Consider the following 23,225-nt stretch of genomic DNA (forward strand, 5'->3'; position numbering starts at 1 on the left):
TAGGAGAAATTTTATGGAAGTTGAAATGAGATAATTTTGTCAAGCACTTCTCATATGAAGAAAATAAATAAGTAAATAAATAATAAATAAGTAGAAGAACCCAGATTCCATATGAAGAAATTATAACTCGAAAAGGATTTTTCTGATTCTCGAAGAATGAGACAAAAAGGGGCGAGTATATGATTTCACTTTTCAAAATCTTAAATCACCCACCTTCCAACTCCAACTTTTGCTTCTTGACTTTTGCTGAAGGGTGAGAGGTTCTAGGGGCATAGCCCATCTGCAGCAAGCCTAATAGATGACATCTAGATGTACTTTTGCTGGCTTGTATTTCTCTTTGAATTTTTCTATGGAAAAATAACTGTGGATACTACATAATATAGCTACTTAAAGTCCTGTTTGGGAAAAACTTTTATTGAGGAAAAACAATTCTTATGATTTTTTTATTTCCAAAATTTAGTGGGAAATAATAAATTTCAGGGATATCATTATAAACTAAAGAAAAATCATGAAACTTTGGAAAAGTTTTACTTTTCCTAACTTTTCTAGAAAATTCCTGAAATGCTCCTATCAGGGTCTAAGTACATAAATACAATGAAGGACAAAATATGGAGAGAAGGGTATAGATTCTCCTAAAATCCATAATCATATACAAACATTACCTCAAAGTAAAAATGAAGGGAAAGCATAAACACTTTCAATTACAGCTTGTGATAATAGATACAAATGATATAATCTCAATGGTTTTTACTTGCTTTAAAGCATAGTAAAATGTCAGATTCATGTGCCATTACTATGGGGATGCTAGTGCTGTAAACTTTATCTCTAGACTTCTTTGCCTGTGAAAACAGAAAAGGAATTAGATGTGGGAATGGGACGTGGACATAAATGATGTTGGATTGAACTAATGAAGTTGTGAGATCCCACATCGGCTATATGTGTTGATTCTCCCTGTCCCTGTGTAGATGCGTTTTTCAGCATCTCCAAAGGGCGGGCCCCATGTAGTGGATCGGGCACGATTAGTGCTGGTGGAAAACAAAACCGGGGAGGGTGTAAAAACCCAGAACCGAACAATATTTACACTTTGGGTTGGGGCGTGACAAAGTGATAGTTCTTGAGAATGGGTGTATGATCTTCACAGCAATCAAACCATTTCAAGTTATGTACAATTACTAAATGAAAGCACTCGATTGTTCTTTTCTCTCATTAAAAATTGAATGTCATAAACTGAGAAGAGCAGTTGATTTAAGGATCAAGTATAATAGATTTCAAAATAGAATTACAACAGAAAAATACTCACTTCTTGGTCCCAATTAGTGCATAGTGTTATGGTTACAAGCAACAGAGCTTGTACAAAAATCCCGCATATGATCCCCATCCAAAGGCCCTGTTAACATAAATTTTTAAAAACTTATGCACCAAGGGATAGGGTTTCCCATACTGATAATACAGTAAAAGAAATAGAGGGGAAAAAAAGAAGAAAGCCCACCTTTCCACTAAAATGGAAGAAAAATGAAAAGAGAATAGCAGCAGGGATGCCCACAATGTAAAACGCTCCAAGATTGACAAAAGCACCAATCTTCTGCCAACCACATCCTCTAGCGGTGCCTAAATATTAAAATGTACTCACTGATTAATTTGATATACAGTCAGCTCAAAATTGAACAATCTTCGCAAATGTAAAAATAGAAATGACCCAAAGCGACCCAAAGCTAACTGGAAATTGTATATTGAAATAAAGAGGTTTGATGGTTTTACTTGAGAAAGAAAACGGAATTCGTGAAATGGTCTAATTAAAAATTACTGTAATAATTAGAAATCTATTGTTTCAAAACTGTTTGCTGATTATAACTGTGGGTATGTAGTTCAGACCTGGAAGGACACATTGGATTCCATCGATGAAGTTTGAGAGTGCAAGTAATGGCATCATGGTTGAGACACATTTCACCACTTGTTCTTCATTGCTATATGCGTAGCCCCAAACGCCACGCACCAATATCGTGGTTAACCCTACTATCAAACCCACTAGAACAGCCAAGAATACCACAACACATACTGCTAAGCGTGCAGTTTGTGGATCCCCAGCACCCAATTCATTTGAAACTCTTGTACTAGAAAAAGGAAACATAAAACAAAATAAAGATCCAAATAACAGACTCATAATGAGAAAATGTCACTGCTTAAACTCAACTCACCTTACTGCACTGCTGAGACCAAAGGGAATCATAAAGACCATTGAAGCTGTGTTAAGGCTGCAGAGATAGATGATTGTTAGTAGCGAAAGACTAGACTGCATCTTTAAGTCGTGTACAATATCATGGTGGGTAGATTTGATAGCTATAACTAATTGAGTGGTGTATCTTGGGAAGTACATTGATTTGGATTTTGAGAACCAAATTTTTAAGTCCAAGACTGATTATTGGACTCAAGATTACGTTTAATTTTGAGTCCATTTATTATTTTTGGACTCAAAATCCAAAACAAACAGGGCCTAGATAATAAAGTCTAACTGATTGGTTTGAATTAGTTATCCTCTGCCCTCGTCAATCCAAAGATGGGGCTAGTAGCTAGATGTTTTTTACATTTTAAAACAGATGAAGGGAATATCAAAATTCTATGGAAAAAAATCACAGACATGGAGGTAATGGTTACCTGATCGACAGCACTGACGTTTCTAGCTCTGGATTAGGAAGGAGACCAGACAGAAGAACCAGAATCTCAAACGATCAAACTTCTAAGCTGTTTCAAGTTATAAGAACACCACAATTACCAAAGGAGTACTAAAATTTTCAGATGCCTTGAAGAGAGTTAAGATACACTAAAAATGACTAGGTGCATCAACTTTTAACACAGCAAGAAAATGAAAAAGAAATATTGATATTTCAAAAAGTGTTACATACCAGACCATAGAAGCAGAAGGTACAGCAAGTCTTACAAAGTTGAGGGTATCATGCAAGGCCTCCTTTGATGGACCAGTCCAAGTCTTCTTGCAGGCAGGGGAGAACTTCACATAAAGTGCCAAAAGTGAAACATTGATCCAATGGGAGATGGCAATTGCCAATGCAGGGCCTTTGCTGCCAAGGCAAGATTTGAATACCATAATCCAACACATAAGGATGTGGACTAGAGTTGCAATTCCAGCACTTATCATCAATGGGAAGACAATGTTTTGGGTCTGTAGGAATTTGATATGACATTAAAGGATGCCATATGCAAAAGTGCTTGGGATCATCCAACGAGCATAAAGTCCGGCTTCTGTTGATATATCTTGGTTTTGGCCAAGGGCCATTAGAATGGGACAAGTGTAGGGCCAGATGAAAGCAACTGGGATGCTTACAACAATAAGAACAACAATGGCCCTCTGCATATGTATCCCAAGCATGTGATACTGTTTTGCTCCATAGGCCTGCGCACATAAAGTATCTAATGCACTTCCCATGCCCAACTGTTCATTAAATAAGAAAGGGAACTAAGAATTACATGAATAATTGAGATACATAGAACTGGAATTATATATAAAACTGAGTGTTGAAAAGCAAAATAAAATGACTATGGATTAGGGAAAGCATTTTAGACTTGGATGTTTCTGAATTTGAAGAGTCCTACGAAACCTGCATTTATTTAAAATATCTTTGCATAAAAATTTGGATGAACTAAACTTTGTGGACATACTACAAGCAAATTTTTTTTAGGGGCTGTGGAATGTGTGGAGGTCATCCTAGAAGAATTGAGCAGGCTACATTTAGATGAGTCCTTTTCTCAATTGTCTTGATCTTTTGGAATTGTAAAGTGAGAGGAGTGATAGGGGAAAATGTATGAACTGAAATCAATGTGTGGAAAAGAAGCTTTCCATGTGAAAGAAGTGTTGTTTTTATAAGCTTTGACATGGAATTTCACAAGCTTTTGTGTGCATTTATTGGGCCAAAAAAATTGTATTGAAACTTGTTTCCATTGTTACAGTTTGTTTTCCAAGTTTAGTCCCACATTGTAAGTGGAGACAGTTTGAGCTTAGAAAAGAGAATCCCATCCCTTTGACAAAGCAAGGGGCTTCATAACATGGGGTCTATCCTTAGGGGTGTAAATGGATATTCGGAAATTCGATTACCGTCCGCATCCGAATCCGTTTAAAGTGAATATTATCCGAATCCGTTTCAAGCGGATATTATCCGAATCCGTTTATGAGATATCCGGCTCTTAGCGGATGCGAATCTGGTAAATGGTATATCCGATCCGTTTAACTTCCGAATCCGAGAAGTAAATCATTTTTATTTATTATTAATAATATCATTAATATTTATTTTTAGTAATGACACACTATCGTTTGTTTCTAAAAGAAAAGAAAAATAGCATAAACCCATTCCATCAAAATAGCTCAAACCCATTCCATCATATACAAAAAAAAAGAGGGAAAAACCCAAAGACCACTACCAACACTATCATCCATCCCCACCGCCTCCCTCCCTCTCTCTCTGCCTTTGTTTTAAAAGGAAGAAGAGGATCTCATATATTTTAGGGTTTGAGAGTTGATTTTGTGAAGAGAATGTAAAGGTCTAGTTTTAGGGTTTGGAAAATTCATTCGAGTAAGATGGAGAAAAAATATGAAGTGCTGCAATAAAATGTTCGAATTTACCTGATAAACGGATACGGAAAAAATTAGTACATTTTGCCCGTGAAGGCATTTTGCAGATGACCTGTTGCATGTGAGAGCAGCCACACCGGGCTCACTTTTCAGCAGATTTTGTCTTCATTCACGAGGTCGCTGCTCTCACATGCAATAGGCCATCCGTGAAATGCCTTCTGGGAGGCCGCTGGTAAATCCCTTTTAGAAATGTTTTTCCTTTCCAAACTTTTCAAAAAAATTCATACAATCCAGTACGAAGATTTTATATGATATGATGAGGCTCACCTATTTAGATGATCTAACCCATTCATTTGGTGGTATTAATGGTTTAGATTATCCAAATAGGTAGGCCCCACAATTTTTTTTGGCATGCATTTATTCCATGTATCCGCTTTATCGTTTTCATTCTATAAATTGAAGGCAATTCTTTCCAAGACCAACTAAATTTAGGCTTTGCCTCAAATTTTACTGTACATTTGAGGTGATAAAAACCGATCAAGTTGTAGGCCTCATGGTAGATTTCTCACTAACCAAAAACTTCACTAATTAAACGATCCTTACCATTTGATCAAAAGGGCTAGAGCTAGCTTAAATTAGCAATTAGGCTAATCTTAATAGGTAGGATTTCTCTTGCCTTAATTATGTTTATCTCTTTCTATGTTTAACCTTCGAGTGTTCTATATAATCACTCATTAGGGCTAATTGTATTGTATCCAAGAATAATAGAAATTCTCTCAAACTTATCATCTCTGGATCTCCTTTGCCCCAAAATCCAAGGCATCTATCTGATCTTCACTTTTTATCTTGAACATGGACGGCTGAAAACTACATAGATTGATTAGATTTCTAAATGGGATTAAGAGATGTTTGATTTTTAAAATACAGTGGATTTCCTGGACTCTAGAGGGACTGTGTCATACTATTATATAGTTGAACTAGGAGAGAGGAGACAAGCTTGGACTTTCCCATATAGCTTCAAGTTCCGCCCTACACATGTATATATGTTTGCCATGCCACTAAGGGCCTAGCAAGAAAAGTAGGCCTTTTTTCGTATTTTCTTCATTTTTTTTCATGTTGGATTTCTAATTTTTCTTTACAGGAATTTCATTTAGTAGCTTTTGAAAGGTGAAAGAGATGATCAACAGAAACTTCTGAATCTAGAAATGGGTTCTAGTAGTTCAACAGTGCCAACCCAACTTAGTTCAAGCAAGAAAGACAAAAAAGTAGAAGAAAACCCACACGAGAAAGAGTCAAATAGATTCATCAAATTTGATGCTGTTGTTGATTATTCAGACCACTACTACATGAAATATAAGTAGAATACCGGATCAAAACAATGGGCTAACACTATCCAAAAAGAGTGGAAATTCTTACCCAAAAATTTACCAGACTCGATATTCGTTAGAGTTTATGAAGAGAGATTAGATCTTATGAGGGCTGTGATTATTGGAGCCGAAGGAACTCCATACCATGATGGACTCTTCTTCTTTGACATTCTCTTTCCACACAATTATCCCACTAGACCACCCTACGTGTACTACCACTCGCGTGGCATCGGACTGAACCCCAACTTGAAATCTAATGGTTTAGTCTGCCTTAGCCTTCTTAACACATGGCCAGGAAAAGGAATCGAGCGTTGGAATCCTAGCAATTCTAGCATCTTACAGTTGCTAATTTCAATCCAAGGTCTAGTTCTAAATTCGGACCGATATTTCAATGAGCCAGGACTTGGATTATTGGCTGGAACCATGTTTGGAAAGTGGAGGTCTAATGGTTACAATGAACAAGTGTTTTTATTGTCGTGCTACACAATGTTGTGGACTTTATGGAGGCCACCCAAGAATTTTGAGGACTTTGTGATGGGACATTTTCGGCTAAGGGGTTGCTCTATTTTGGAGGCCTGTAAGGGTTGTCTTACTTCTAGTGGAATGCGTCAACTTTTCCCAAAGCTCGTGAGAGCATTTACTAAGAATGGTGCTGATTGTGGGCATTTTGTTGATTTAGCAGAAAGAATCAACCGAGAGGAAAGTGCTAAATCTTGTTTCAAAGATGGATTGGTTCGTGTTTGTAATTGTTTTGATCCAAGTTTCTATGCATATTAGAAATTAATTCTTAGGTCTAGTCTCTCTCCCTCTGTTGCTGTTCTTGAATAATTGGATTTGCTGGTTTTATTCAAACTCTCTCTGTTGGTTCTTGAGTAATTGGATTTGTTGGTTTTATTCAATCTTTAAAACTTGGATGTTCCTTGTAGAAAATAATACAAAAGTGATAAGCTTTATCATCTCCTAGTTTTTCTCCTTATCTGTTTAAGAGATTAGGATAAGTTTATTTTGAGAAGTTTTATGCATGTGGGATTTATTTTGTTATCTTCTTATTCTAAACTGTAGAGCAAATTAAAAAGAAAGTTTATGCATAATGTGGTTGGGCCAAACAGTGCATACATGCACGAGAAATTTCTATTGCTTTCTCTCATACAGAATTCCCACTCTAAATCTTAGCCTTTTACAAGGAAGCTCTCACTCAAAATACACATTCAATCCCCCATGCCTTAGGTGCATGGGGTGTCAGCCTACAAATAGGTCTATTCTAGAAACTACTCACAGGCCATTGGCCAATTTACAACTGCCCAGGGGGGCCATGTGCTAAGCATTTACAATAACAAGCCACCAAGTGGAACCACTACTTGAAAACCACTACAGTGAGGCCACATGGAGCAATCCTAATGATCAATTCTTTTGGACCCACATTGTGACGGGTACATGTAATTGAGATTGTTGATTTTGCAAACTATCATGAGGCCGACCCACATGGTCCTCTGGCCCTGCCCAACGGACGTACGTCCATCAGTGAGGTAAAGAACTACAAAAATCAATGGTCGAGCTTTTCTTAGTGAAACTCTAAATGAGGCTTGATGGATGAAGAGATTAGGATCATCCGATCTAGGTGGGGGTCAAGGAAAATGAGCTGAAATTCTCACTCTTTTTCAGACCATCTAGCACATGTGGACCCCAAAAATTGGTTCCTGGGACATATGTGTAATCAGGACCGTTAACCTTGTTGAACATTATGTAACGACGCACATGGTTCTCGTTCCATACCAAAGATAAGAAAAAAAAAAAGAGTGCTGCTAGGGAAACCAAGAGTGGAACAGAACAAATCCCCCAACACCATATTGGAATTGGAGAGGTAGTTTGGCCATTAAAAGGAAACAAAAAGCCAAAAATCAAGGAAAAGATTGATAACTTGGTTAAAGATTTTGTTCTGTTCCACTCTCGGTTGCCAATAGAGTGCAACTTAGGTCAGGTCGGGTTGAGTTTTTGGTAAAAGAAAAAAAAAAATGAATTGGAATCACTGCAAAACCGACCCGATTTAAGGTAAAATCTCAACCCGAATTGCCAAAAATCGAGTGGAGTTGCACTAGTACTTACCATATCAAATTGTAAGTACTAGTGCTCCGTTTCTTTCGACGTAAAACAAATCGAGTGGAGTTGCACTAGTACTTACCATATCAAATTGCAATCAGGACCGTTGGACATAAAACAAATTGTACACCCAATTTTAGGCTCTTTTTCTTTCGACGTAAAAATGAACGTAATATTTGTTTTATGTTCATTTTTACAGCGTAAAACAAATTTTACATCCTTTTTTAGGCTTAAAATAGAGCTTAAAAAGGAATGCTAAATTGAAGGGCGCCCTTGCAAACACCCAGCACCAAGGGCGCTCCATTGGAACCACGTCACCCAATTGCATTTACAACGGCCCTAAAAAAATACAAAAGACGTGGATCCAAATAATCAACTTGGGTTGGGTCGGGTTGAGATTTTGCTAAAAAAATGAATAGGAATCAACCCGATCCGATTCTAAGGTAAAAGCTCAACCCGGATTCCCAAAAATCAACCCGAGTTGCAACCCAAAATCCAATGTGGTGCCCTTGTTGCTGGGAGTAGCTTGTCCCTAGCGTAAATAGGCCGTTGAAAAATCATTCTGGGGAGAAGATTTTCGAATGCCATTATCCCATAGAAAAAATATTTCCACGAATAACAACAGCGAAATTGCCTAGATGAATGAAATCAATAAGACAAAATCTGTTGAAAAGTGAGTCATTGTGGGTGTTCTCTCATCTAAAAGTCAGCCGCCAAATGACTTACAGCGAAATTGCCTAGCAAATCCCTTTTGGTAATTTTAATCCTACTCATAAATGAGATGGGGCCAAGCAAATTTATGTACATGGACCATTGCAGTTTGTCATCTTGACGAACGTGCCACAGGACCCCAGTGGTGGAAGTGTCGAATAGGGGGTGGAAATATCATTTCCCTAGTCAAGAATTATGACTTTTCCAACTTGGACTAGATACTTAAATTACCTGCATGTGGTGCAATGGATCTCATATCTTTGGAGTTTGAACTTTGAATATTTTCTTCAGGACCTCTCTTTCTATTCTTTCTTTAGAAATGGAAGGAAAAGAAGAAAACCCATCTCTAAAATCCTCTCTAATTCCAAGCTCTCACAAGATACTTGAATTTGGAGGAGAGAGGAGTGTAATTTGTTATAGGAGAGCAGAGATATTTACTGAGGTGAAGAAGCAATTTTGGTTAGCTGGGCCTCTGATAACAGTTAGCATTTTGCACTCTTCTTTGAGGATGATCTCAGTCATGTTTGTTGGTCATCTTGGAGAACTTGCTCTCTCTGGTGCTTCAATGGCTACTTCCTTCACAAGTGTCACTGGTTTCAGCTTGCTGGTATGTGGGCTGTTTTTCTCTTCTTACAATATTTGATGAAAACACAAAAAATTAAGGTTTATAATGGAGAAACTGGAACATTAATGGATTCCTTTCTAAGGAATTATTTTAAGAAGTTACACATTTTAATTATCAGGGGTTCTAAGTCCATGATATATGTTCAAAGTTCAAAAAAATAGGAATACAAGTTTGTGCTCTGTAGCAAACAAGAAGGGAATTACTAATTAGGGGAGAACAGCTAAAATGTAATGGGTTTAAAGATGTAACTTGCTCTAAATGGGCTAAAAATGCACACAAAACTGATTAAAACAGTACTTCACAAGTGTAAAGGGCCAATTAGAAAATAGATAAACCGAGGTTTAAAACTGTTAAAAAATAGAAGGAAAAATATGAGGATAGATAGGGGTGTAAACGGATTGAATTCGGAGAGGATATGGCTATATCCGAATTCGATTACAACATACACTATCCGAATTCGGATCCGGATTCGGATTCAACGGATATTTAATATTTATTACAGAATTCGTATCCGCCGGATATCGTTCGAATTCGGATATGAATGTACTACCTTTTTACCCACGGCCACGGGTAATGAACCAACCCTAATTATTTCCCTCTAAATAGATGAAAGAAAAAGAAGGGAGATCATTCAATTAACATCCTAATCAACTTACAAAGCTTAATTTTTAGGGCTCAAGAGAGACGTCTTTCACTTAAAAATCAACTATCCTAATCCTACACGAACATTAACTACTAGTTCAACCAAACTAAGAGAGTGTCGTGTGAGGTCCAATATTTTTATAAAAAGCGCTGAGGGCCCACTTCATAGGATGATCCAAACTATCTTCGGATGATCCTACCCCTCCAATCTATGGATGTTTCTATAATGTGCAGTAAATAGGTTGTACGCTGTAAACCATCTCCATATGATGATCCAAACCCTCTAATCTATGGAGGTTTCTTTAATGTGCAGTGCCCCAACAGATAGGAGGGTCAGGATTATCCTATTTATGTTGTGGCTCAACAAATGAACGGTTTAGATCATCCTAAGAAGGGGCCCACGATACTTTGTCGAAAATACTGGACTTCTTGTGCACAGAGCATATAAAACCCCCAAAAATGTTAGACTGGGCCCTGTTTTACTCACTTGAAAACTAAAAAGTGATTACAGATTCACATCAACGGGGAGAGAGGACCCGTAGTTAAACAAGTCCCTCAAAGCCTCGGATTTAACCTGTCGATCCGCTAGATCATTGGCACTCCTAGGAACGTGATACGGTGAGCAAAAGAAAGGAAACTATCCTTAATCATTGAACTAATCTCATCTAAAAACTTGGCTAATCTCCATGGGTCGGTGCTCATGCTTTATGCCTTGAACCCAATAAATGACATTTGAAAAAATCCCCTACTACTTTCAACTCGCCTTCCATTTGGTCCCAAATAAGCTCATACTGTAGTGTAAGAGCTTGAACCTCTGCTTCAATAGTCTGTTATTCCAGCCATAGATCTCTGATGATAAAAGCATGTTGATCTGATTATCTTAATTATCAGATTAAGATCCTCTAAATGGATGGTCAATGTGAAACAACCAGTTACTCCTCAAGCTTAAGCAGTTGGAGATGGAATTATTTAATCTTTTATACTTTATAACACTCCCCCTCACGTGTGGAACCTCTATTTTGGGGTTGGCCTACACGTGGCACATGTCTCTTTTGAGTTGGCCATTACATGTGGATTTTTAGTGATTTGCTAGGGACCATCGCAGAAGGCATTTTGCAGACGGCCTGTCGCATCCCAGAGCAACCACCTCATCAATAAAGACAAAATCTCCGTCGAAAAGTGAGCCTATTTGGCTGCTCTCGCATGCAACAAACCATCTGCGAAATGCCTTCTGCTATGGTCTCTAGCAAATCACGGGTTTTTAATATCAAGGAGTTTTGAACACAGAACCTTTGCTCTGATACCATGTGAAACAACCGGTTACTCCACAAACCTAAGCTGTTGGAGATGGCATTATTTAATGTTTTATACCTCAACAGTCAAAAAACTTAAATCTATCATGAAAATGTTGGCTGCAGATTTAATGCACTCCATGGGTGTTAATGTGATTTTATAGTTGCAACAACTTTGCACCATGTCTGCGTTGTAATGCCACATTATGGATATAAGTTTGCTGATATGATCGTGTAACAGATCAAGACGAAACAGTTCACTCAAAGTGTTCAATAGCAATTACAGAATAATGTGATTTGGGTTTGTAGAACTATAGTTGTGGTGAAAATTTACTTGGGAGTGGTAACATGTCAGCTTGATGATTGAATGTCTATGGGGATGCTGGATCTATAAACTCTATCCTTAGCGTTCTTCGCCTGTTAAATCACAGAAGGAATAAACTTCTTGTGAGGATGAGAAAGATATGTGCAACAAAATAAATAGGGTTGAAATAAAGAGGCAGCATGTGCAGTGAATTCTTTACACATTTGGTCAAGATTTTCACAAGAATCAAATGACTATCGATAATAGAAAAAGATTGGCTTACCATTTATTGAAGGATTACCAACTGAAAGTATTCTATTTCCTTTAACTGAGAATCACTAAAATCTATTTTGAACTTAAGATCTGAGGAACAAATATAATTGATTCCAAAACAGAAAAACAGACGCCCAACTATTCCTTAGCGTTATTTCATCTGGCCTTATCTGTCTTGAACAAGCTACTTGCATAAGTATAAATCTTTTGGGCACTACCACCTAGTGTTTGAAAACACGGCCAAAGCAAATCCTAGTCAACTCAGCATGAGGCGGTCGAGTATTCAGTTGCTGTGGTCGTAATAACTCGAGCGAGTCTAAGGAGTTGTGACTGACTTAGTAGGCCAAAACGCGGACTCGAACAAGAACGCAGCTAAGGTAAAAGGGAGTTGACTCGGGGAAGTCCAAGATGACATGGGGGAATTTCGAAACTATATATGGTACCAGCATTGTATGTGCCGATCTAAGGCATACACCTGTTACTCATGTTATTGACAGCAAACCCTAATTGGATATTTGGATCTAGGTCTTGCATTGATTTTCTTGGATGGTCCCTGACCAGATGAGGTCAGTGTGGCGGAAAAAGTACCTGTGGGTTTAAATAGCATGGTGTTCCAAACCCTTATCTCCTAGGCCTCACAATGAACTGATATCATACCAAAAGTCTCCTGGTTTAGAAAATCATAACCCTCTGATTTATGCGTATATTTGCACTGCTGCCTTCTAACTTTCTGAACCATCCATCTGCAAACCCAAAGTTCTAAATTTAGGATCATCCAATGGAGAGAATTTTAGGCATGGCTTATTCATGATGGGGAGAAACGAATGAATGCTTCAATCCCCAATTGCACTTAGACAATCATTTTCTTTGGCAAAAATGGCTCGGGAAACCATATCATTCCTCCAATGTATACTGGCCTTGAGAACATGTTTGGGTTAAAATCATGGTCCCTGTACTCATTTCCATCTTATCAGCTTTTGCCGCAGTTGGAAAATCCATTACCAGCATACATGTACACACGATCCTCCTTGACCATGATGAAACATAGATGATAACTTCAAGAATGCTAGACTATCTGTGTTATCGAATAATAAAATAGTGTTTGTGCAGGCATCCATAATGAAAATAACTGAAAGAAACACCTTGTTCCATTCAGGATGAGTTAGAAAGAAATCACTTACTTCTTGCGTCCAATTGGTGCTAAGTGTTATGGATAAAAGCATCAACACTTGTACAGAAAGCCCACATATGATCCCCATCCAAAGCCCCTGTTGACAACAATTCCAAAAACCATAACATCAACCAAAATTATGGTTTTCGACACCAACAACATATATATACAAGAACATACCAAAGAAAAAAGATGAAAACCAACCTTTCCTCCAACATGGAGTACAAAAGCTAAGAGAACAGCCGAAGGAATTCCCACAATGTAATAAGCTCCAAGGTTGACAAAAGCACCAAGCTTCTGCCAACCACATCCTCTAGAATTGCCTAAATGTTCAAAGACACCCACCGATATTATGATTCACAATCAGTTCAAAATTAAACAATCATCATAAGCATGAAAAAGTTTCAAAGCTAAAGGAGAAGTCCAGAGAAAATACAGAGCTAATTCCATTAATGGAAACCAATATGGCGTTGAGTAAACTAATTTGAATTCATAAAGTGACAATTATAAAACCACTTTAATAATGATAAACTCTTAATTTTACGACTTCTGGTAAACTCTTAGGGGCCGTTTGGATACGTGGATTTTAGAATCTTGGATTTCCTCCAAATTGTAGTTGGGAGACGAAAAAAGGAGACCGGCCATCGTTTTCGGTTTTCTCACCCTTCTTTCCGTCAGTAAGAGAGCAGGAGATCATCCCATGTTTCCAGGTTTTAGAAATCTCAGGATGTGGGAGAGATTTCTAAAAACTGGATTTCTTACTTAAAATCCAAGATTCTAAAGAGAAGTACAGCAGTAGGTCTCCTTTTTTTCTCGTCCCCCAACTACGATTTTGAGAAAATCCAAGATTTTAAAATCCGCATATCCAAACAGCCCCTTAATGTCGATAAGAGTTGATTTGAAAGTACATAGTTCATACCTGAGAGGACGCATTGGATTCCATCCATGAAGTTTGAAGTTGCAAGCAATGGCATCATTTGTGCAACATATTTCACCACTTCTTCTTCATTGCTATATGCAGAGCCCCATATCCCACGAACCAAAATCATGGTTGACCCCACTACCAAACCCACTATAATCGCCATGCATAATACAACACGTACTGCTAACCGTGCAGCTTGTGGACGCCCAGCACCCAATTCATTTGAAACTCTTGTACTGAAAAAGAAACATACAATAAATTAAAGATCTAGAAATAAGAGTTAAGGAAACAGTATCGTTGCGCCCAATTCAACTGACCTTATTGCACCGCCAAGACCAAAGGGGATCATGAAGGCCATTGAACATGTGTTAAGGCTGGGAAGATAAGACGATTATTATTAACAACTAATAACAGTCTGAATAGTCATATAGAAAATTATATGCGATAGATCCTACAGTTGTAAGTAAGGGGGCACCGACTTTTCAAAATGATATTGAAATTTAATGACGTTGGTCCAGAAGCATATACGTAATATGGAATAACTTCTTTTTAATTTTTATCCCTTGCTTTTATCCATATGATGGTTGAAGCCAGTGGTTAGCATTTCTTCACAAAACAAATTAAGGGAACTCTCAATCTGCTAAGAGAAAACTTTAAGACTTGGAAACTAACCTAATTGATAGCACTGATGTTTGAAGCTTTGGATTAGGAAGAAGCCCTGACAAGAGAACCAGCATCTCAAATGACCAGAATTCCAAGCTGTTTCAAGTCATAAGAACAATATTAAAAATTTCACACTCCTCAAAGAGAAAAATGTCCTGAAATAAGACTAGACTTATTTGTGTGCAAGTGTGCATGTGTGAGGTACATATAATTACTCCCAGAGGCAGTTGCAAAATAAAAAAGAACCTTGATATTTAAAGACAAATTGCTTAAGAGTGGGAAAGTGGGACTTACCAAACCATAACAGCTGAAGGAATAGCAAGTCTTACAAAGTTGAGGACATCATGCAAGGCCTCCTTTGATAAACCAGTCCAACTTTTCTTACAAGCAGGAGATATCTGGACATAAAGTACCAATAACAACACATTGATCCAATACGAGATTGAATTTGCCAATGCAGCACCTTTGTTGCCAAGGCCAGATTTAAACACCAGAATCCAACATACAAGGATGTGGAGTAATGCCGTGATTCCAGAGCTTATCATCATTGGAAAGACTATGCTCTGAGTCTGCAGGAACTTGACAAGGCATTGGAGGAGGCCATATGCAAAAATGCTTGGGATCATCCAACGAGCATAAAGTCCAGCTCCCATTGATATCTCTGGATCTTGTCCGAGCACCATGAGAATGTTACCCGTATAGGCCCAGATGAGAGCAAGTGGAACACTTACAAGTAGAAGGACAAACATAGCCCTCTGCATTTGTATGCCGAGCATATGATACTGCTTTGCTCCATATGCCTGCCCACATAATGTATCCAATGCGCTTCCCATACCCAACTAGCAATAGAAAAGAGGAAGTGGAAGAATTTCATGCATGAATTTTCTTAAACAACTTGATAAGATATATAGTTGAGAATCATTGCTTATGAAAATTAGGTTGTTGTTTCAACTAGGATTCGGTTATGTATAGAGTTACATGATTAATAACAAGTTTAGGTTGATTTGAAAGAGATTCCATTAAAAGTTTGAGCTATGGTTATTTCTACGTGCTGGGATGCAGGTTAGAGTAGTGGCCGTTAGATGAGAAATTGAATAGAGAGATTATGAGAAAGAGCTTTTAGTATGCACATGATTTTCCACTGTATGCACATGATTTTTTGAGTATTTTCTTGACTTTCTACCATCCCAAGATTGTACAATATACAAGTAGAATTGTATAGGGGGCACGAGGCTCCCGCTATTGCGGGGTATGGGGAGGGCTAGATAAAAACTTATTATTGATAAATAAAGGGAGTAGAGATTTGAAAGCTCATTTAGCCTACAAATATTTTGAATACTGAAAGACCTGTAAAAAACAATTTTAGATTGAAATGAACTCAAGCTTGATAAACATATTAAAAGGCAAAAATTTTGGGTTATAAAGGTGTGTATGAGGCATAAGCTAACAAGCAGCTAAATCAATATTATTCATCACATTCTTTTTCACTGTTTGGAAATCAAGAATCAAGGACAGTGGCAGCATGTTAAGCAAACTGCCTTGGTGATAAAGTTGGTGGTGATTGATCATACTATGAAACAGCTACAGTTTTCTTGTTTCAAAGGGTCCAACTATCAAGTTCATGACTGAACAGGTTGAAGATTTTGATTTGCTAGTATATGCTCATTGATGAGAGGTTCCTACAATGTTATCAAAGAGGAGGGGACAAGCTCCCCATCATGGAAGGTAGCATATTTCTGTTGTTCTTTTTATCTTGCTCTTACCTCTTGCAGGGCTCCTCTATACTATAGTGCATATCTGTGAAGATGAGAACTTCTGCCTCCATTGGTTTGGCTAATCAGGATATGCCTTTGTTGGTTCACATTTTTGGGAGTCTCCCAATTATCAATATATACAGAAAAGCAATGAGTGAAATAGTGAGAAATCTAAATCTGCTTCAGCTTTAAAGAACTCTTGAGTCTAGGATATCCATGTAATAAAATTTAACAAAGAATTGCTAAAGTTTTGGGAGTAATAAGAATTTCGAACTGGAGTCTGTCTTTGTGTGGCTTATAGGACATAATTTTTCCATTAAAATTCTGAGAGTAATGGAGACAAAAACAAAGATATCTTGATACTTGAATAGGCATTTAAAGCATTTAGAGAGTCAAATTGTATAAAGACTGTTTCTGAGAAAATAAGCAATGGATGAGAATAAGAACTGGTTCAGCTACCAAGGACTTTGTGAGAAACAGAGCCTACTCTTCATTAGGAAAACTGTAAGTTATGGAAAATAATGATTTAAGAATTCAGAGACTTAGTTTTCAAGGATCTGTATAATGTCATTCGAATCCTGAATTGCATGAACATACTAAAAGCTTTGAGTTCTAAAGAAAAAAGGCATCTAAGACTCATACTGAGTTGTAACTGATGGCATAGGATGAATGGGCCAGTCCCAGCATACTAGTCACCCAATAAAAGAAATGAAGAACAAGGGGATTGATTCGGCTATTGGTCCTGAATGAGTTCAATAGAAAGTGTTTTCCTATTTGGGAAAAGTAGACAACACAAAGTCAGAATAAACAGCCTTGTCATGATAAAACATAGACCCTTATTCCATTAGAATTTTTAAAAACAGAGACTTCTCTATAAAAATAATAAAGCAGAAAGGATTTTGAATCTGAAGAGTGGGATAAGGGTCTTTTTGTTTCAAACAAAACACATCCTTCTCAGCACAATTTACAACAATACCATTCTAGATTACTAATATAAACAGCATCCTAAACTGGATTGTCTCTTCTCTTTAAAGTCAGCTCCTCTCCATTCAGCAAATCTTCCAGGAGACATTTAAATGACTGGATTGTCTCTTCTCTTTAAAGCCGGCTCTTTCCGATACGGTGGGTTCTTAAACCCTTTCTTGAATATTCATGTGTAAAAATGCAAAATGATAGATGAAATGTCATGATAATTTAAGTAGTAAAGAATTTGGAAGAGTTCCATACAAATTTCTTGAACCTTCGGATTGAACCACCCAACCCTTTTGAATGGAACCATGGGGTAGGCTCACAACAGATAATACCTCCATTATCTCAATCTAAATAGTAGACTCCCAACAGATAATGCTTCCATTATCTCAATCTAAATAGTAGACTCCCAACAGATAATACATCCATTATCTCAATCTAAATGGTTAATAATATGGAAAAGTTTACCATATTTTTCCAAGAGATGAACTTTCTTTTTCATAGTATTCATGGTCGAAAACCAGAAGACACAGAAACTATCAATAAAAAGAATACTAGCATTGACTAAAAGAGATGTTAGCTTGATATGGCTATTTCTAAAACAAATTTCAATCAATTGAATCTTACAGGATAAAACATCATTGAGCTTGAGATGGGTATTCCTAAAAAACTTTCAATCAATTGAATCTTTCATGATAAAACATCATTAAGATAGGAAAATAGATAAAAAGGGCACCAACTATTAATTGAAGTTAATTAAATCAATGTGTTGGAAAAAAGAAAAGAAAAAAGAAACCCATATACCAGAAGGCTAAAACCAGTGACCCCTGCAAAGGAAGTAGCCATTGAAGCACTTGCAAGAGCAAGCTCTCCAAGATGACCAACAAACATAACTGAAATCATTTGTAGGCAGTTCTGCAAAAGGCTAACTGATATGAGAGGCCCAGCCAACCAAAGTTGTTTCTTCACCTCTGCAACTATCTCAGTTCTACTAAAACCATTTTGAGTACTCTCTCCACAAAACTCAGAGCTCTTTTCAGAGTTTTGAAGTAAAGGAGATTGGAGAGATGGGTTGTTTTCTTCTTCCATATTTCTCCAGTATCAGTATAATTCTGCAGGGAGAAGGAATTAAAGCTTAGCTCAAGGATCCACCATCGCCATTTGTGCATCAACCATATATGTGTGGATTTTTTTGACGTAAATACCCATGCTATATAGTCAAAATAGCTAAATTGGCATCTAGTTCTGTGCGTAGTTTTAACTTTTAACCAGTCCAATCAATGTAAATTTCTGTATAGCTATCAAATGTCTGGTATATGGCTGTTGATATTGGCACTAGAATGTTTTGATAATGGCATTAACTCACCTTGTCTTTAATTATTTAATAAGTTGTTAAAAGCAAATCTCATATATAGCTGCTGATATTGGCGCTACAACATTTTGATAATGGCACTAACTCACTTTGTCTTTTATTGTTTAAGAAGTTCTTAAAAGCTATTACAATTTCCCAAAAGCTCCCTAAATTGGCATCAGTTTTATGCATAATTTTATTCTGTTAAATGTAAATTTCTGTATGGTTATCAAATGTCCATATAACTACAGGGCTACTGATATTGGCACTACATTTTTTATAATTGGACTAACTCACCTTGTCTCTTATTATTTATTAAGTTGTCTAAAGCTATTTCAGTTCCCAAAAGGCTCTCTAAATTGGCATCAGTTTTATGCATAATTTTAATGTACGAAATGAAATTTCCGTATAGCAATCAAATGTCTTGTATAACTATATGGCTACTTATATCGATAATGGGACTAACTTGCCTTGTCTTTTATTATTTAATAAGCTGTCAAAACCTATTACAGTTCCCAGAAAGCTCTCCTCAACCAATTAAATAATAGAAGACAAAGAGAGTTAGTCCCATTATCAAAGCATGGTATTGCAAATATCGGTACTTGCAATTTTTTTCTGTAGCTAATTATTGAAAAAATTTGCATTTTAATGATATCTAATAATGAAAGGAAACTTTACATTTGTAAGGGCCATCCAAGTTTCCCGTTGTATGTAGATTCAATAGCTAAAAACAAGTACACATTTGTAAGGTTTTAAACAATCTCATGTGACTACCCAATGTTTTCCATTACATATAAGGTTTTATATAATCTTGGGGGACACCCAAATTCTCCCTTAATATAACAAGGAATTTCTAGCGTCCATCGCAGAAGGCATTTTGCAAATGGTCTATTGCATCTTGCAGCAGCCACAAAGGCTCACTTTACAGCAGATTTTGTCTTCATTAACGAGGTGGCTGCTGCCAGATGCAACAGACAATCTGCGAAATGCCTTCTGCAATGGATGCTAGCAAATCCCATATATATAATATAGTGTAGGACCGTAGGGCATTTAATAGATATCATATACAAACGACAAACATGGATGGCCCCGGCCTGAGGTTATTTAAAACCTTATAACAAAAAGGCACACAGAAATCCATTTTGAAAAAAAAACAAAATAAGGATTTTCTATCGTGTCACGTGCGCTATAAAACAAGGGTGAGATCCCCACCGAGCATTAAAAAAACACGGTGAAAATAATCAAATCGTTGGTCATTTTCACTTTCGCCTTTATTTTCATGATGGAATTCTATTTTAGAAGTGTTTTTCCAATAAACATATGTGTTTTTACGTTTTATTACGAGGTAAAAGTTGAGCTAGATGTTAAAAGGTAAGGTATTTAACAGCTATAAATATAGTAAAAAAATCCCCACATAATAGAAAAATCCCAAATTTTTACCCCCTTTTTAAACTTTACTAACAATTCAAAAACTCGCACCATCTGGTAAAAAAAGATCATTGGCTATTACAATTCTTCTATCTTGTCACGTGCGCACTACCATGGTTTGATAAATGCACAAACTTAGCTTGTCTTTTATTATTTATAATTCCCAAGAAGCTCTTGGAAGCCGGATAAAGAAAGGAAAAGACAGCTTAGTTTCTGCACTTATTAAAACATGGTCGCGCTAGTATCAGTAGCATTTATATAGTAAATATTAAAATCATATGGTTTTTCCAAAATTTTGTCAAACTTTTCTCAAACATTTTTTAATTTTTATTCTCCCTGGAGGTCAAGAATTGTGGCTGAGAACACCTAGCCAATATGCTTTTCTCTTGTGTCTTTCCTCATTCATGGTTTGACATCCCGTGTCTTAGGCACAGAGGGACCACACAAATTCGTCCAACACCACCTATGGATTAAGATACATCTAACTATGGTCAATTTGTTCTATTAAAGGAGAGGGCTCTGCTTTGCCCATGTATTTCCAATTCTAAACCTTATAACCATGGCGATAAAGAAACATCTATTATGTGTATATAATATAAAAGGGAAGCCTAGTGCACGAGGCTTCTGCCATTACAGGGTCTGGTGAGGGCTAGATGTACACAGCCTTACCCCTGCTTCGCAAGGAGACTGTTTTCATGACTTGAACCCATGACCACCAGGTCACATTATAGCAACCTTACCGTTGCGCCAAGGCTCGCCCTCTATCTATTATGTATATAATAGCTAAAGAGAAATTTACACGTATAAGATATTTGATACCTATACTATAAAGAAACTCACATTTATAAGGTATTTGGTTGATCTATAATTCTATATGTGGGTCCCACTTCGTCTTATTTGATATGTTATTGAGAAATGACATATTCGCCCCCTTTGCTTCCCCGGGCCACCCTCTAGCAATGTAAAAAGAGTAGCCATAAATACACTAACGAGGGTGACTTGGGGATGAAAAGGGGGCAAATATATCACTTCCCTTATTAAGTATACATGTGTGCCCTATTGATTATCTTGGCCCTCAACCCTGGCCTCACTAATAGGCACTCCTGAGCATACATGTACACCTAATTTTTGGGTCAAGAATCATTCGATGAGGATGGCAGTAAGGCATGGGTGAAAATTGTGATGGCCAGCAATATTCATGGACTCGATCACCGTACACTCAACACAAAGTCCATGATGTAGATGATTGCTTTCTTTACCAAAACTAAAATAAAAAACTAATGATCACTCAAAAGATTTTTAGCAGGTTTTGTCTTATTCATTTAATTCATCTGAGGTAGTTGGTCTCTCCTGCAAAACTAGCTCGATCAGCCGCGAAATGGCTTTCTGCAAAATTGCCTAGCAATAAGAAGGAACTAATAAAGGGAATCTATTTACTGCTATATGATATATTATAATGTGAGTTAAACTCATTTAAATAAAAAAGAAGAAGAAGAAAGGTGATCCCACCAAGACCAATAAACTCTCAAAAGCCAAATTGTTAATCTTTACAGATGGGTGTGTCCGTGTGACGGGGGACCATGACCACGCAAGTCATCTAATGGGGCCACACACGTGTGCCTCATGGGACCGAAGGTCTAAGTGGTGGGCCCCACAAACACATTAGTCATACAAAACAAATTTTTTTACATGAATCGTGTTTGCAGATAGTGCGTTTTTTTTTTTTTTGGCTACTGATATTTTCACTTACTTGTTTTGATAACGAGACAAAGTTACCTTGTCTTTTCATTTTTAATTGGCTGCTGAAAGCTTTTGTGGGAATTGTAGTAGCTTTTGACAGCTGGTTAAATAATAAAAGACAAGGTGAGTTTCTCTCATTATCATGACATGTCAGTGGGATTGTGGCAATATCGGTAGCCATTATTTTGTAATAAATTAGTTTAGGGCAGTGATAAATCGACTCCCATGTGTGTTTCTCTCTCCTTTGGGTCAGAGAGAGAAAGTGGAGAGAGAAATTAGTTTATAGTAAATTGCTAATTTTTCCTTTTTCAAGCAAATATCATACAAACTTAGTTTGTTGTATTTCTTTTGTTTTTTGCACTTTAATGACTCACAAGTGCGCAAATCAATGTGTAGAGGTTATCTTATATAGGCCATGTTTATTTTCTTCTTTGACCTCCCACATGAGGAGTTTGATTCTTTGTTTCTATTTATTTTTTTGTATTTTTCTCTTATCTTGTTTGGTTTTTTGTGTCTGCATTCTTCTTAGTGTATTGTCTCTTATTCTGTTTGGTTTGTAAGTATATTGACCATTGAGAGCCTTGGTCTCTTTCACCTTTGGTTTCTAGTGTATCGGCCATTAAAATAGATAGGGATTCTAAACTGAAGGGCTCCTTTGCAAAAACCAGCTACAACGGCACCCCATTGGACCAACTAACCAAAATGCATTTATAATGCCATAAAAAATAAACAATTAAATGAATAATAAATGCACTTTGGTGAGATGGTCCAATGGGGGCGCCCTTGTATTTTTTTTTTGAAAGCGCAGTCTTCAGTTTGGCACTTCCCTTTAAAAATGTTGATGTCAGACCTTCTGATACCAATTATAAAAAAAAATTCAAATATTCCCAAACAAACCCCTCCAATACCATAATTTATGGTATATTTATAAGAGGACCAATATCCACACTATCATATTTTGATAATTGCACTATTTGCCGTTTAACACTTTTTTACTAGTTTTTCAAGGCTGTTAGAAAACCCAATATTCTATCAACATCCAATCATAAGTGTAAAACGAAGTCAATAGTACCACTATCAAAATATGGTAATGCCAGTCCACTATTTAAAACTATGGTTTTAAATTTTGACCAAAATATTTTGGATTTCAGTCAACCCCGAAACCGAAATCATAAATACATGAAAAGTTATAGGATTTCAGCCGAAAATTTTGGTCGAAATTTCGTTTTTCCGAAATTACATCCGAAATTTAAGGAAATTCAACCAAAAATCTCAAATTTTAAATTATTTAATATTTTCCTGAAATTTCGACTAAAATCTTGGCCAGACTTTGGTAT

The 23,225-nt window shown here is 36.9% G+C and overlaps 1 protein-coding gene and 2 pseudogenes across 1 annotated transcript; 1 reads left to right on the forward strand and 2 right to left on the reverse strand.

The window, feature by feature from the left end:
• Positions 1–737: 737 nt before the first annotated feature.
• Positions 738–3,439, reverse strand: LOC143882724 (protein DETOXIFICATION 16-like; annotated as a pseudogene).
• A 2,345-nt stretch (positions 3,440–5,784) lies between these two features.
• LOC143882726 (putative ubiquitin-conjugating enzyme E2 38 pseudogene) lies at positions 5,785–6,723 on the forward strand (annotated as a pseudogene).
• A 4,777-nt stretch (positions 6,724–11,500) lies between these two features.
• Positions 11,501–18,538, reverse strand: LOC143884353 (protein DETOXIFICATION 16-like). The gene is made up of 8 exons (XM_077387864.1): positions 18,174–18,538; positions 14,941–15,485; positions 14,656–14,742; positions 14,301–14,357; positions 13,981–14,219; positions 13,266–13,384; positions 13,072–13,158; positions 11,501–11,730 (listed from the first exon to the last, which is right to left on the reverse strand). The coding sequence occupies exons 1-8, from the start codon at positions 18,456–18,458 to the stop codon at positions 11,665–11,667; spliced, it is 1,485 nt and encodes a 494-aa protein (XP_077243979.1). The 5' UTR covers positions 18,459–18,538; the 3' UTR covers positions 11,501–11,664.
• Positions 18,539–23,225: the final 4,687 nt, after the last annotated feature.

Source organism: Tasmannia lanceolata, unplaced genomic scaffold (assembly GCF_043159265.1).
Source record: "Tasmannia lanceolata isolate RefF3 unplaced genomic scaffold, GAP_Taslan_0.1 ptg000008l, whole genome shotgun sequence".
Lineage (NCBI taxonomy): Eukaryota > Viridiplantae > Streptophyta > Magnoliopsida > Canellales > Winteraceae > Tasmannia > Tasmannia lanceolata.